Source organism: Vanellus vanellus, assembly GCF_965231255.1.
Source record: "Vanellus vanellus genome assembly, chromosome: 2".
NCBI classification, from domain to species: Eukaryota; Metazoa; Chordata; class Aves; order Charadriiformes; family Charadriidae; genus Vanellus; species Vanellus vanellus.
In genome coordinates, this window is record NC_138906.1 from 123,943,145 (window position 1) to 123,957,930 (window position 14,786).

General features: G+C 39.4%; 1 protein-coding gene across 1 annotated transcript in view; it reads left to right on the forward strand.

Moving 5' to 3' along the window:
• SPIDR (scaffold protein involved in DNA repair) overlaps positions 1-14,786 on the forward strand; it is a 211,153-nt gene that overhangs the window by 72,584 nt on the left and 123,783 nt on the right. The window contains exon 8 of the mRNA XM_082479360.1: positions 10,812-11,031. Coding sequence (XP_082335486.1) covers positions 10,812-11,031 — 220 coding nt within the window. The remainder of the gene's footprint in view (positions 1-10,811; positions 11,032-14,786) is intronic.

Below are 14,786 nucleotides of genomic sequence, written 5' to 3' on the forward strand. Positions count from 1 at the left end.
AGGGCAAAATTTATTTTTGATAGTATTTTTCTTAGAATGGCCATGCTGTTTCACATCACCAAAATAAAATTGGTGTTTGGTTTGGAAAATGTCAGTCGGAATGGTTGACGTTTTACTAATTCAACTAGATAACTTTCTAATTGCTTGTAGTCTGGAAATGTGAAGTGTCAGCAAAGCAAATGCATACCACTTTCAGCTTTCATCTTTTTAAGTTCATACTAAGGGTGTCTCACTAATCTGAGATTCTTCTTGGATTTTGTTTCCCCTCTGTTTTGCCCAGTAATATTTCTAAACCACACGGTTTCCAGGACAGTTTCTGACTTCAGCAACAGAAGTAGAGGAAAGAACTTCTCAAATGACAAACTCAAATGTGTTATCAAAGGAGCCTGAAGATTAATGCAGAGGATTGAAGTAACTTAGTCGCTGGGAGAGCTGTCACGTCATTTGGATATCCCAGAGACATGTAGACCAGAAGTTCATTGCTAAAGCAAAGGGGAGCAATTTCAAATGAGATGAGTTTGAAGTCCCATTAGGCATTTCATGTTACAGAATTTGTTTTGCTGTTGTTTACTTTTATGTTGTATCAACATCCACGTTATCCAAAAAACCATTGTTTTGTTTTGGCTTTATTTTTTAAAAATTCCTTTCTGTTTGCTCCCCTGACCCCATTCTCCAAGTAACCATTGTGGTTTGGCTGCCTCTTGGTCACTGGGATGAATCACTACCCCAGTAAAGAGCGCCTCCTTTCAGCATGCACTTTCTGGTTTTTATATGGTGCATGGGGATTTTACTTTTGGCTGATTCACTCTGCAGGGTAGAAGAAGTCTTTGTCTTTCTCCAATTTGGCAATTTGGGGTCAAAATGGTGTTCAGCAGCCTGTCCCTGTGTTGGGATAGGCACTCACTAAGGGTGTGCGTTTTTGCAAGGTCATTTGTAGTTCCACTTCTGTAATCAGGCTAACCATATCAGGCAGAGGCCTGAAAGGAGAGAAGACCAAAGTTTGCCCATGCTACACAGGGTTAATTGAATGCTTGCTGTGGTTTAGTTCTAATGGAGACAAATGTTAGGCTCTTCACCACAAATCCAGAAATTTTTTCTCTTCACAAGATGTAAAAGGGAGGCTGAGAGGTGTGCAGTCCCCATAACGGCAAGTCTCTGATCAGTCAAGCTGATGGTTTGAAAGTACTACGTGCAAGGGCTTTTAGACCATTTGCAAGCTTTTTTTTTCCTGTATGCAGTGTTGCAACTTCCCTGTGAAGTTTCCTGTTTGGGCAAAGAGGAGATCTGGACAGTTGAAAGAGGAGATATAGAGAGAGAAAAAAAAAAAAAAACCAACAACAAAAAAAACACCAACAAAACCCAAACCTTTTTCCTGTCAACATCTGCTGGTTATATGGGGATTGCATGACGCAGAAGAAAAAATAGTGCTTTTCTGTGTTACATTCAGATGACTTTCCTGTCTATAGGAAAGGACACTAACAATACTTGAAGCAAAGTCATGTAGATTCCTTCTAGAGTTTCTGAAATTTTACTTTCTATATGTTTTATTTTCTATTGTTTTTCTTTTCTTTGCAGTTATCATCAGTTTCGGCTAGAGCAGTTCTTTATCTAAAACACAGAAGCATATTATTCTCTTGCATTTGTAATCTGATACAAGATATTTGGTATTTTTGTTGGCCTGAGATTAAGATTTGGGATTGGATTACAATGGAATTTGAGTAATAAACTGATAATAAACCCAAACTATTGATGTTTAGTTCTAAAGTGTTCCTTCCTCAGGGGGAAGTAACCTTAAAGGGGCAACAATTCTTCATTTTGCTGAGGCAAGTAGAACATACACTTGAGGGGAGGAGGCTGAAGCCCTGGAGATGAGGACAGGGTTTCACATGTAGCACCATGTTTTCAGGAAGGTGGAAAGGCTTACAGAAGAGGACATAAGCAATCATTCCTCACCCTTCCAGTTTCACTGACTGGTTAAAGTGATGGGAAGAAAGGATTTTAGCAGCTTGAATGCCGTGACACTTGCACAAAAATTTATCTCTGTGGATGAAGAAAACAAGGGTAGTCCTTAACAGGGTTTCCTTTTGCCATGCAAAATTCTTCTAAAAACACCAAAGTCTGAGCTTTGCTAGTTGTTGCTTATTTTCTTAGTTCTTGATAGTTTGTTTTATTACTGAAGAGTTAATACTGTAAATTAGAGACATGGCAAGTGGCCCAATTTGTTTGTTTTTTTTTTTTTTGCTAGCCAACTGTCTGAATTTGTTGCAGCATTGGGAAAGAAAAAATCAAATGTAAACTTGTCTTTTTCAAAAAAGAATTCTTCTTTTTGTTCTTGTTTTCTTATAAGAAACAATAATGACATCCACAGTCGCTTTAAGTAACTTACATATGTTCTTATAAAGAATGTTTAAAGCACAGCCAAATTCAGCAGCCTTTTAAAAATGAATATAGATGTGGCAAGAAGCCATCATGCCTGCAAGACTTGGTGTGTTTTTGAGAAAAATCTTTTTGAATGGCTTCAGAAGTTACCAGCCCAGGAAGAATAACAACATGTATAGATCAGAATAGCAAGCAGATGTTTTTGTACAGACTGAAAATGTTGGAATCTCTACCTGGTTTTCAACGTTGCCTTTGGATTGCAAGGGTCTGCTTGGTGTCTACCTGCTTGGCGAGTATGTTATGCCTGCAACTGCAACCTTTTACATGAGGGAGGACTAGGAGCAGTGATGGGATGCCAAGCAAACGAATGTTTTTCTTTTCATTTATGCCTGTAGTTTGACATTTTATACCTTTGACACTTGAGAATGAAAGTAAAACTTTGTGGCCTGTACCAGAAAATGTAGGCTTGGCTATTCTTCCACGGCAGATAGTAAGTGCTGTCCCAGGAGGGTGTCTAGCAACTACAGTTTTGGAACCCACATTAGACAATTACAAGTTAAATGACGTTGGGATGAAATAATGCCTTTGAAAAAAATAACTAAGGGACACAGATTTGGAAGTGTGTTATTAGTTTGCTTTATTAAGGCATAAAGTGGGGTTTTCTTTGCTTACTTCATATTTCCCATAATGTGTGTTTGGATCCATCCATCAGAACGAAATGCAGAAATTGACTTTCATTCTTAGTATTCCCAACATTAATTGTCCAAGATTTTTTGTACTTTCAGTGGTTATTTTATAAAAGCTTTTAGCTAGGATTAGTAGAAATGTGACTTGAGCATAACACCTGTATTTCTTGTAGTTCATATTTCTAAAGAATTTGCCAGTTAAGTAAAAGCATAATTTAACTTTTCAGCCATGATCTTTAGAAATGTCAACTAACTATGTCAGGAACAGTACAAATTTGCTTATAAGCTGCAGTTCGTATATATGATTTGTTTGATAGCTCTTTGAGCAAAAGTAACAGTAATTTGTTTTTCTTAAAAGCATCTGTCTTTGTCCCATATCATTTAGGTTTCAAGATCACAAATTGTGCATTGTGACTGTTGAGCTGGTAAGAACAAATACAGGTTGTCCTGATGGCCTTTATATGAAATAAATATTTGTTAGCGGTTTTTCAAAGATTAACTTGACTTGAAGCAATCTCATCTTCCTCCTAATACCTATGTTTTTTTTAAGAGTTTGTCTTGTTTTTTGTTTTGTTTTGTTTTGTTTTTTCAGAAAATTCTACTTGCATAAGTATCATTTTTTTTTTTATTGATTTGAAAGGAAGGTGTTGAAGTACTCTTCCTTTTGCCTCTTGCCCCGCTTGCTTGGTTTCTTTCATCCATGTGACTTATGGGGTAAGTCATGTGGCTGAGGAGTTTCTCTGTTATTTTGTCGTTCTTGCTTTGCACGGTAGTCCACATATGTATTTACTGGTAGGTATGTGTATCCTTTATTACTGGAGACAATTTTATTACTGTCACAATAATAATTTCCACTCTGCTCTTCTTCGTGCTTGCATATTGAGTATATTTTTTTCTTCCAGAATGCTCAGTGGAACAAAGCTGTACACTGCTTTGCATTTTACTAAACTCCAGTTTTCTTTTGTTTTGTACAATCTGTTCTGTGTGCTTGTAGTTCACTGTTTTCTGCATTGGTACTATTGGCTTTATGAAAATTTATTTCTACCTTGTGTCATGTCCAGTTGTCACATTCAGTTATATTCAGGTGAGCTTATCGTGTCCTTCAACCCTGTGGGTAAGACACATACCCTCAACATTGCAAGATTTTTACATTCTCATGGAAGAATGGAAAATTGAAAAACTCAGGAGTACCCACTGTCATAGAGTCAGCCTGTCTTTGGATTGCTGTGGTTGATGTGGTGGTCATGGTGTTACTGTTACTTCTGCTGAGCTGATCTGCATGGAGGTGCACTGGTTATCCCAGCTAACCCATTCAAATCATGCAGAATGTGATAAATTACCCTCTACTCCAGCTTCCGCTTCAGGGCCTGCGAAGTGTCGCATACCTCAGTTTGTTGTCCTGAAGCACTTTTCCTCACCCTGTAGGTCTCATAGAACTCCAGCAGCAGAACAGTCTCTATCAACTGACTCTAAAGAGAGTTTGGTCTCCTTGAGAGCTTTCCATTCAAGGTTACAAGTGCTCTTGTGGGACGTTTGAACAGTTACATTTTAGCAAAATTCACTTGAGCGAGGTAAAACTGTGTGGAGTCTTACTGATGTCTACATCTGATGCATTTCCATACGCACAGTCCCATGGATGCTCTCCCTGCAGCGTGGTCAGCTTCCTGTCACTGTGTAGCAAGAGAAATGTAAAATATGCAGTCCCCAAGAGATCATAATTTCTATAATTTTCACCTCATTTGTCTTCCTTATTGCTCGTTACGGAGTTATTAAAACAAACTTCAGAGTTGTATTTCAGGCACTGAAGCCAGAATGTCTGAATAATTTATTATTTTTTTTTCTTTTTTAAATCGTGCTCCTCGATGTTTTTCCTTTTCTTCTCTCCAGTCTGATTTTTGGTTGTTAAAAGTCAAAGCGGGCTGGCTTTTCTCCTAGCTTGTCTCCTAGGCTGCCCTTGGCACGGCCAGTGCATCATCCATGACCATGTACATACAGTGTTGATGTGGCTTAAATATATGCATCTGCTGTGAAGCCACTTTTAGGTCTGAAATTTAAAGGCCTTCAGTCTAAAAGAGACTGGAGAGTCACACTGAAATTTTCAAAAGGCTCAAGATCTCTGGGTCCATGATCTCCAAAAGAATGGGGTTTTTTTTCTTTTTTCTTTTTTTTTTTTTTTTTTAACCCTCCTGGAAGTTCAGAGTAATGCAGAACATCTGCAAAGTACTGCATCAAAACATGTTTTGATATCATGATATATGACTGAAGGATGGCATCACTGTGTGTACTGAAATAATAAACAGAAATGAAAGGAAGTAACCAGGGAAACTGATGCATTCAGCATGAAATTTGTTTGTTCATCTCCCACGCACTTGAAACATCTTTGTGGATTAATCGAGCTACTTCATGTCCAGGTTGCAAATTGGAGTGAGAGACCGACATCTGGAATTAAATAATTAACTATGGATGTAAGAGCAGATCTGCTAGTTGGTCAACCCAAAAGTTCCTCTAGCTTAGGATCCTGTTTCTGGCAGTGACAAGAGCTACCAAAATGCCTAGGAAAAATTACAACAGGGCTAACACTTGATGGTATTTCCCCAAGGTATTCTAACAATGATCTCCCAAAGATCTCTGACTCAGGGACTTTCTGAACCACAACTGGTGTCTGTGTTCTTAGTAGTTCTAAATACTTTCTTTTCCTCCTACCAAGAAGTTAATGTTGTTTTTCTGAACCCATGCATACAATATAGACCTGTTTTGATCACACAATTGTGAAACATCAGGCTTTTTTGGAAATTATGCCCAAGGTCTTTGCCAGGTTTGTTCCATTACTGCTGTTGCCAAAATTACCTTTCCCTGTGATTCAAAGGTTCTGTTAACTGTAGCAGTGAGAGGTTGATGTCCCATTTGCCTAGGTTTGGATTGGGATTTCTTCATCTGTCTCTGAGGAGCCTGAAGATGTGGCTCCTGTGTGTGCTGGTGGGGGAGTGCTGAACCTGCCTGTCCAGCCCCCTCATGGCAGGGATGCCAGATGGCTTTTGTCAGAGCTTCTTTTTTCTTGGCTGGGAGGTGAGGGAGGTTCTTGTCAATCATAGAGAGGCTTCACCAGAGATATTTCCCTGCTTAAATAGCTTGTTCCTCCCACCAGTCAGTCACTCCTGCTGGTTTCACTCATTCTGGACAACTTGTGAGGTCTGGAATAATTAATTTGTTTGATGACGGTCCATCTAGCAATGATTTCTGTCTGTTGCCTTCCAGTGGGTGGCACTTAGCACAGCAGTGTTCTGCAAAGGGCTGATGTGACCTTTGCAGCTGGAAACTAAGCCAGCTCATCACTGGTACCTGATTTTTGTTGTACTCTGGCCCTTCTGTGACCAACATTTTGAATCACTAGTAGCCAGCACCTTGCTGCATGTCTTTGTTAAGATTTTTCTTCTTGTGGAGAATTCTGTTAGAAGTGAGGGAGCGTTACAGGCCCTGGTTGCTGATTTCCCTTCCTTTAAATGGTGCTCTTTAGAGAAGGCATGTTGTATATCCCAAATACCTCTTCAAAATTCACACTCGACCAGATTTATCAGTGCCTTTCTATCTGTCTTCGTGGCACCTCAAGCCTTGTGTATCAGGGGTTTATACTTCATGCCCCTGGGATGAACAAGATCTCTGTTTATATTCATGGTGCCAGATCTTTCAAATGATCCTTGAGCCTGTGTCAGTGGATGTTTTCTCTGACTTTGCAGCTGACTCTGTATGAAGGCTGTGGAGAGGTGCTGGAAGGGGCAGCTATCTGTGCTAGGCTGTGTTCCAGGACCACCAAGCTGCAGCAGCCCTCTGTCACCAGGAGCTCAGAGTGTCCAGGGCTTTGATGAGAAATGCACCTATGTCTGACACTGATCAGGCAGCTATCTGAGTTTCTATCTTTATCTCCCTCAAGCACCGAAGTGTTGCAGAGGCACCTGGCACCAAAGAGCTTTGTGAAGCAGTCCTCAAATTGCTGCTTGAGTGGAAGATTTTTAAACACATCCAGGCAGCTGTATGCTTACTCTCTGTGAGTGTGCATGTGGACTTGTCTCTCAATGGGAGAAGAATGGTTACCTTCAATTAACTAAACGGAAGGGTTTTTTTAATGGGCATTCCATAGGCACCTGCAGTTCTTATTCCTTCTCTCTTTTTCAGGGTCTCTCCACTATATAGTGTTATGCCTAGAGTTGGTGGTTGAAAGATAAGGCTAGGTATGCTCTCACCCATCTTACCCATTACCGTAGCGTGATGTCTTTCTGTTGTGGACACTGAGGCTCAAAAAAGGTCAGAGTCTGTCCAGGAGTTGTACAGCATATGGACATTTATGGTATCAAATGTGCCTGTGGACCATGCACCTGGAACAGCTGTTATCTCTGTTCAGTGATGTCATCTTGCCTGTCCTTCCTGCATGCTGAAGGAGCTTCTCGAGCACAGTCCAACCTGGGCACAGTAGGGGAAAAGAAGCAACTGGATAGCATTTGGAATTGGCTTAATCCAGCCTGATTGGGCTGTCACTGAAAAGAATCATCTTCCCTCAGTCCCTTCTTGTCCCACCTCTGCCCTTTCTGTCACTTGTTCCTTCCTCTCCCTAGTATCTGCTCCTGTGCTTTGGTGGCTTTGCAGTTAGCTGGATTAGCTCATTGATTTTGTTAAAAACTAACCGATCCTGAAGAAAGAAATTAATGAGTGCTCTAGACAGCAGAATAGGAAATGAAGGAATATGCAGTGTAGGAATGGGCAGGTTTGCAGCACAGTTATTGCTTGCACCTTTTTTAATACATGTTATTGTAAGGTATTTTTCCTTGTTTAAGATTACTAGGTATTGCCATGAAACCTGTACTTCTGCAGGTTTGAATTTTTTGGGCAGCAATTCTGCTTTGCTAGTGAAATTAAGTGAATGAGGACTTCAGCAAGCAAGCGAGAACTTCTGTGAATTATCCAAGGGTGAAAGAGAACATTGCAAAACCTGAAAGTAAGCTTTTCACACGGATGAACAAACAAGTAAACTTCTCTGGAAACTGTAGAAATTGCAGTGATCCAGCCCATCTCCGCACCCACAAATTCTCCCTTCAATGTGCAGCCACATATGTTTGATTTATTTTTGATTGACATAACAATACAAGAGCCAAATGAATTAAAAACGAAGCTACATTCTGAATTTTGGTGTTTCATCATGTGCCAGGAATCCGAAGTGCTTTGCCATGTTGTTTGAGAGAGCATTCTATCATCAGCAGTAATAATAATTTCTGAGTAATTAAATTAAATTATCTCTGTGCATCTAAATAAACAAATAGATTGTGGTTCTGTAGAATGTGTGTGTGCCAACTGTGAGACTTGGCTAGTTGTTGAAATTTTGCTGCTTTTAACATAGAAGCATTCAGCTTCATTTAGCATCAACTCCCAGTGTTTGCACCAACTTTAATACTGGCTTGCAAGAGACTCTGGCACCTTGGTTCTGTTTTTTCCTCCAATGTCTTTTAGAAGTTTTCGTAGAGATATAGTTCTTGATTTACCTGGTATTTTTAACTGGTTTATAGTCAGAGGTATTTAAAAGAAAAATGTTTTTAGGTTGTCATGCATTGTCTCAACCTGCTTTATCAGCTGAGTAACATATGCGCTGCTGACCAGTAAGAACTGTCATAAAATTCTGCACGTAGTAAATGCGTAGTTTGGAAGTGATGAACAGTCTCTCATGAGCTGTCTTAATACTTTTTTTTAAATAAACTGTGAGTGTGTTTCAAAATTGAAGTTGATTTTTTTGTGACTTGTTTTTTTAAGTGGATGAAAATGCAAATTGTGCAGTATGTCTAGAGGGGAGAGGTAAAAGCTCAGTTACTTTGAAGGCCAAGAATTTTTGCGGTTGGGAGAATTTGTTTATGCGTGCCAGATGACTTGGGGTTGACAGAGGACCACAACTGCAGCTAGTCAGGCAAAACAGAATTCAAGTGTGAATATTCTAAGTCCTTGCCTTTAGGCATAGAAAACTAGTCCGCGCTCACACTTAGCAGAAGTTTGCACATAAGCAGACCTTAACATAGTGCAGTGAGTGTTTGGAGTGGCACTGCAATCTTACAGCTTTTCCTGAGAAGGTGACAGTGGTGAGGAGTAATAGTGGTGGCAACCATCAGCCAATCTCAAAGGACTTGGCAGAAAGGATTGGTTCTCTTATTCCTGCTTCTCAGATCTGGAAAAGGAGGTCGAGCTGTTATGGCTTGGACAGAAATGGCTAGTGTACTTTCTGGTGGAACCCTTTATCCTGCTGGAAAATACCAGTTCATGGGAAACAGAACACTTTCAGAAGCATGTTGCACGTGATGAAAACTTGGTTAACATAAAAGTGGTCTTGAGAACATCTCAGTTTTATATTTTAAAATTACATTATTTCAGTTTCAGTATAAAATGTAATAAAGACTGGGGAATACAAAACAGGGACAAATATTTTTTTCTTTTTTCTTTTTTTTTTTTTTGTAAAAGTTAACTTTATTTAATAAACCTGAAGGGGTTTAGGGCCCACTTTCTTTGGTTTGGGTTTCTGGAGGGTTGGGTTAAATTTTTTTGAAGTTTCTCATAAACTGAAACTAAAATATTTTGATTTATTTTCCAAAGGAAAGGCATTCACAATTGTGAAATGGGCCTTAAAATAAACAAACAAATAACTAGTACAGCTCTGCTGTTAAGTCCCAGTATCACGTTCACAGTTCCTTCCCTGCTTCTTCTTTGCTGTGGGAAGACAGTAATTTCTATCAGCTGTTTTTCTCGGGATGCTGTGTTTTTCCCAATGCAACTTGTGAATCAAAATGGGTAGTATTGGGGCTCTTCTGCCTCTGGCGCCCTGTCTTTCCCCACTAACTGCTCATAGCATTCAACAGGTAGATAACGACAATTCTCCCCTCAGTGGCTTAAGTGCAAATCTGAGCGGGACTAGGTGAGAAAGAATAAATCTTACATAGTCTTACAGAACAGACCCAGGTCTGTCTGAGTAGCTGTTGCCCTGTGCAGACTGAAGGAGAGCTAGAACTAATTTCATTTCAGTGCAAAGTTGTTTCTTGTTCAGCGTAGCCAAAAGTGCTTAGCATCAAACTGTGGGGATGCTGGTATCTGTTCATGTTGCTTTAAAACAAGAGAGCCTTCTGTATCCTGATTGCCTGCTGATAAAATGGATGATCAGTTTTGCAATAACTATTTTTGGGCAGTGCATCTATCTTACTCCCTCTTTCTCCACATTAATCTCTAAATGTGATTCATCAGCTTTTAGATGCTTTGTACCTAACAGGTACTCTTCTGACTTGGTCCCTGACAACTGTTGCTTTGAGAAAAGTCAAGAAGGGCAAACACAGCTTCGCTTTTAATACGGTGTGATTATTCTGTTGCTAAATAAATTTCTTTGGTGCAGTAACTAATAAAAAAGACTGAAAAAAGTGAATGAGTTGAAAGATTTAAAAGTCATATGAAAGAGCTTCTTGTAAGGAGTTTGTGATTTCATTGATGTTTGGAAGAAGTACAGATAGGCTTTTGTCTCCACAGTTAATAGTATCTATAAAGAAAAGAAAAATGGCCAGAAAACCTGAACGTAAGTCTTTTGGTGGGGCAATGTATTCTACTCATATGTGGATTTTTTGCAGTCAGACAGATTTGCAGAGAGCAGAGGGATGCACATCTTCAGAATACCAGAATTTCTTTCTCCTCATGCAGACTTTGCATTTTTATTTTTTATTTTAATTTACTTTCCAGATAAATCTGGTGTCTTAATTGTGAAGATCTTAGAAATGTTTGAGGAATGTACAATACAAGTTGCCATCTGCCAGCAGCTGGAACAGTCTCCTGCTACGCTTTCATCCGAGGATGCTATCATCAATGTAGGAGAACCAATACTCAAAGTCCTCTTTGCAAGAGAGACAGCAGCTCACCTGAAGAGCAGGCCACAGGATGTCATCCACATCTACCCTCCATGGTGAGTAGAGAGAACTGGCCACGTTTGCTGTAGCACTGCAGAACAAGGGGGTCTGGTAGAATGCTGGTTGCATTGTTGTAGGAAGGACCTTGTGGGTAGGGGAAGAACCAGGAGTCTTGTGGTCATCTGTCTCTGGCGACTGGAGAGACTTTGACATATACCTTAAAGATAGCTCAGATAACTGAATGTGTAGCATAATGCCTCTAGTGTTGCTCAGGGCTTCAGTTTTGTTTTCACTTAATATTTTCATGTTTAGAGAGATAGAAAGGCCTGAGCAATGTCTTATCAATGATAAGGCCAATAAAGTGCATACTTTCTGGTAGCAAAGTAGTTCAGGAATGCTCATCTGTTGCTGTGAGTATGGGTATAATGTTTCAGTGGAAAAGTCTGTATTAACTGTATAGCATTCAGCAAAAACAACGTGCAGCTAAAAAAATGGGGGGGGGACGGGACACACACACACACACACACAAGAAATGAGAGATTCACACTGTTTGTAAAGGTGTGTACTGATTCCTTTTGGTAGTTCCACATTGCTGCTGCTGTCACTGTCTTCAGTTGCCCAAATCCCTCTTCAGCCCAACCCTTTCTGGAACTCTTCAAAATGTTTGGTCTAGATCTGTGATTTTTTTTCTGAATTGGATTAATTTCCCAATTTTAAGAGGTAGCATAAAGTGATGAGATTTCTAGTAAATCAGCTGGCTGTGGGTGGCTATAGGTTGGAAGGTCTGGCTTTCATAAAAATTTAAGAGAGCTCTGAAGTGGGAATATTACTCCTCTTTTCACTCTTCTCCACCCAAATTATAACAGAGGAAATATTTTTCTTTTTATGTATTTAAGCATTCATTACCTGAGTTTTAGCCTCCAGCTGCCGGAGAATTCTGCCTCTAGTGTTTGACCATATCCTTTTGCAAAATACTTTTTCCTGTTTTGCAAAGGTCCGTATCTGGTTTTTATCTTCATTGACAGCTGCAAATCTTTTTTGGATTCCACAATTGGTAATCTTTTGCTTCTAAAATGTTGTTTAACTCTTTTTTGAGGTGATTGAAAAATTAACAGAAGAATCTTAATCTGTGCTTGATTATGGCTACAGACACAACTATTGATAGTTCAGATGTAAGTAGATCGGTAGCTAAGGGAAATACAGTTGAACATTAATTAAGTCCTAGTCTGATATGAAAGAAGTCACTGCTTGCCCCCTCCCCCTTCATCCCCACCCTTCAAGGTACAACAATGTTTGTTCTTGTTTATCTTTTCCTTCAACAAGCTTCTTTTCGTGTTTTGCAGTTGCTTTTGTTTCCCCCAGTTTTCTTCTTTCTCTGTCTTACAAACTTTCATCTTAGTTCCGTTTTTCTCTCCAGGTTTCCTTTGATGTTCTTAAACCACGAGGCATTGCATTTATGCTGTATCTTTCTGTATAGACCTTAACCTACACAAAAATTTTTGTACCAGCAAAACTGTTTTAGTTAGGGTACGATTCAAACTTTTTTTCCCCCTCCTTTTTTCTTTTCATGAATGGTTACTGTCAGTATGCTTAGCATGTGTAAGTCCCAGACTGCTCCAGCTTGTTCCATGTGTGCTCTGGGAAGATGTAACTCTGCACTGATTCGATCCTTTCCAGACTACAAGCGTCTGTAACTGTACTAGTGTAGTCTTCTCATTTGTTTAAATTCTAAGATGTTCTGGACATAAAACTCATTCCTGTATATATATATATGTAAACTGAGATTTCTTGAGAAAACTTCATAGCTGTCTGTCTTCCCAGAAATATCACTTTTTATTTGGTTTTGTTTTTTATTTTAGTAGGATGTGCTTTTCATGTAGGCAAAAGGTTATTTCATAAAACCAGAATGTTTGGGCAGGGGATATGTTTGTGTTGTCAGAGTTGCTCTCCTTACTTATGTGGCTCTCAAGGCACTTTATAGAGACATTAGTCAGTAGTGGCAAAACTGCATTGTATCTCATCTCTAGTCCTATTTTCTGTTGGTATAGAATTATCTTAATGTCAGTCGTCTCTGTTTACTCAACCAGAAGTTAAAAGAAGTTGGCCTGGATACTGTTAAACTAAACCTACTGGAGGCGGGGAGGGAGAAGAATGAAGGATGTTTTTGGTTTAGATTATTATTTGGCACTTTCAGTTTACATTAATTGGAAATTGGACTTGTACATTTAATGGAAGTTTCCTCTATTACATTTCCAAGCTTCTATTCTGTTAAACTCTTACTTGAGAGCTCTGAATGCTGAAATGTAGTTTCTATTAGTCTGCATTGAATGTGTACTTCTGTCATTAAAAACAAATACTGTTTGTGTTGAAATGCTTTCCTGTCAATTCAAATGTGTGAATAGTGTAAAAATGAATTAACTAATCTAACCCTGACATGGTGACATAAGCATATTTACGTATCTTATTGATATCACCAGTCAGAAACAAAAAGGAACCAAAAAAAAAGTAGTAGATGCACAGGGAGACAATCCTTGAGTGACCTGTGTGTCCTTGGGGCACGCAGCACACTGCACCGTTGTCCTGTATTTTGAGATACTTGTATGGTAAGGCAGAATGGGATGAGGTGGGGTGATTTATAAGTGAACTGCTCCTGCTGCTGTAAAGTAATGTCCTGAGAGTAGAATTTCCTGATATCTGATAATCAGAATTGTCTTCCGACTTTGCTTTTTGCTTTCTGACCAGGCAGCTGAGTGAGTAGGTAAGATGCAAGTACACAGGCTGCTGGCTTCTGTATGTGACTATTTGTAAGCAAAATTTGAACGCATCATTTTGGAGCCTTTGTAATACTTGACTTTGCTTTTGTAGCTGTATTTGTATGTATTGTGAACTCAGTGCACAGCTTGGTATGTGAAATGTCTCTGGCCGTAGACTTGCATAAATACTTTGGGGAAGCAGTGTTTAGAGATTTGTTGATATATTTGTTGGTATTTGTTTGCATACAGAATCCCATGATACTTCAGCACTAGAATACAAGCAATATAATTTAAAAAATAAACTATTGACAGGAGGCTGGTTATGAGAATCTTGTCAACCTGGACATGGTTCATGAGTGATCCCACAGACTTAAGGGGGACCTTTGTGTCAGAGTAAGAGTTTGCAGGACTGAGCCCCGATTTCTTTATAATTGCATATGGATTTATTTGGGTCAATGTCTAGTGTCTTAAGGTACGTATTTACAGTCTTGAATGAAAGGGATTTCAGGTGAGAATTGCTACTTGCTATAGGGAACGCAACCCTGATAGGCTGAGTAACATTTTTCAAACCAGTGTGTCTGGTGGAGGAAGGAGCTCAGCTGCTTGGCCTCTGAGCTGTCTGATGGGAGCCTGCCCTGATCTTGAGGCTATATAGAAGTGTTATTGCAGTGTTGTATTTAAATAAAGCCTATTAACTTGGACACATCACATTTAAACAGTTGCGTGTTTTGGGCTGGAGCTGGTTTGTGTCTGGCCAGCTGGGAATACAACAGGCAAAAGAACTCAGCCCTGCCTGCCCCTGCCTGCGTAGGCTTGCCTTTAGTTGTCTTTGCAGTACCTGAGCAATTTCTTGGATTAAGATTTTAAATGAGCACCTCATAATTTTTAAAAGTGAATCTGAATCATTAAATGTTTTTAACAGTTGAGAAAGGAAAAGCTTACTACTGAGTGTAATTAAATCGATTACTAAGTCTTTATTCACTTTGCAGAAATACGTATCCAGCAAAAAGTGAAGACTGCTCAATACTGCAAAGACATGCGAGAATGGGAACAAAGGC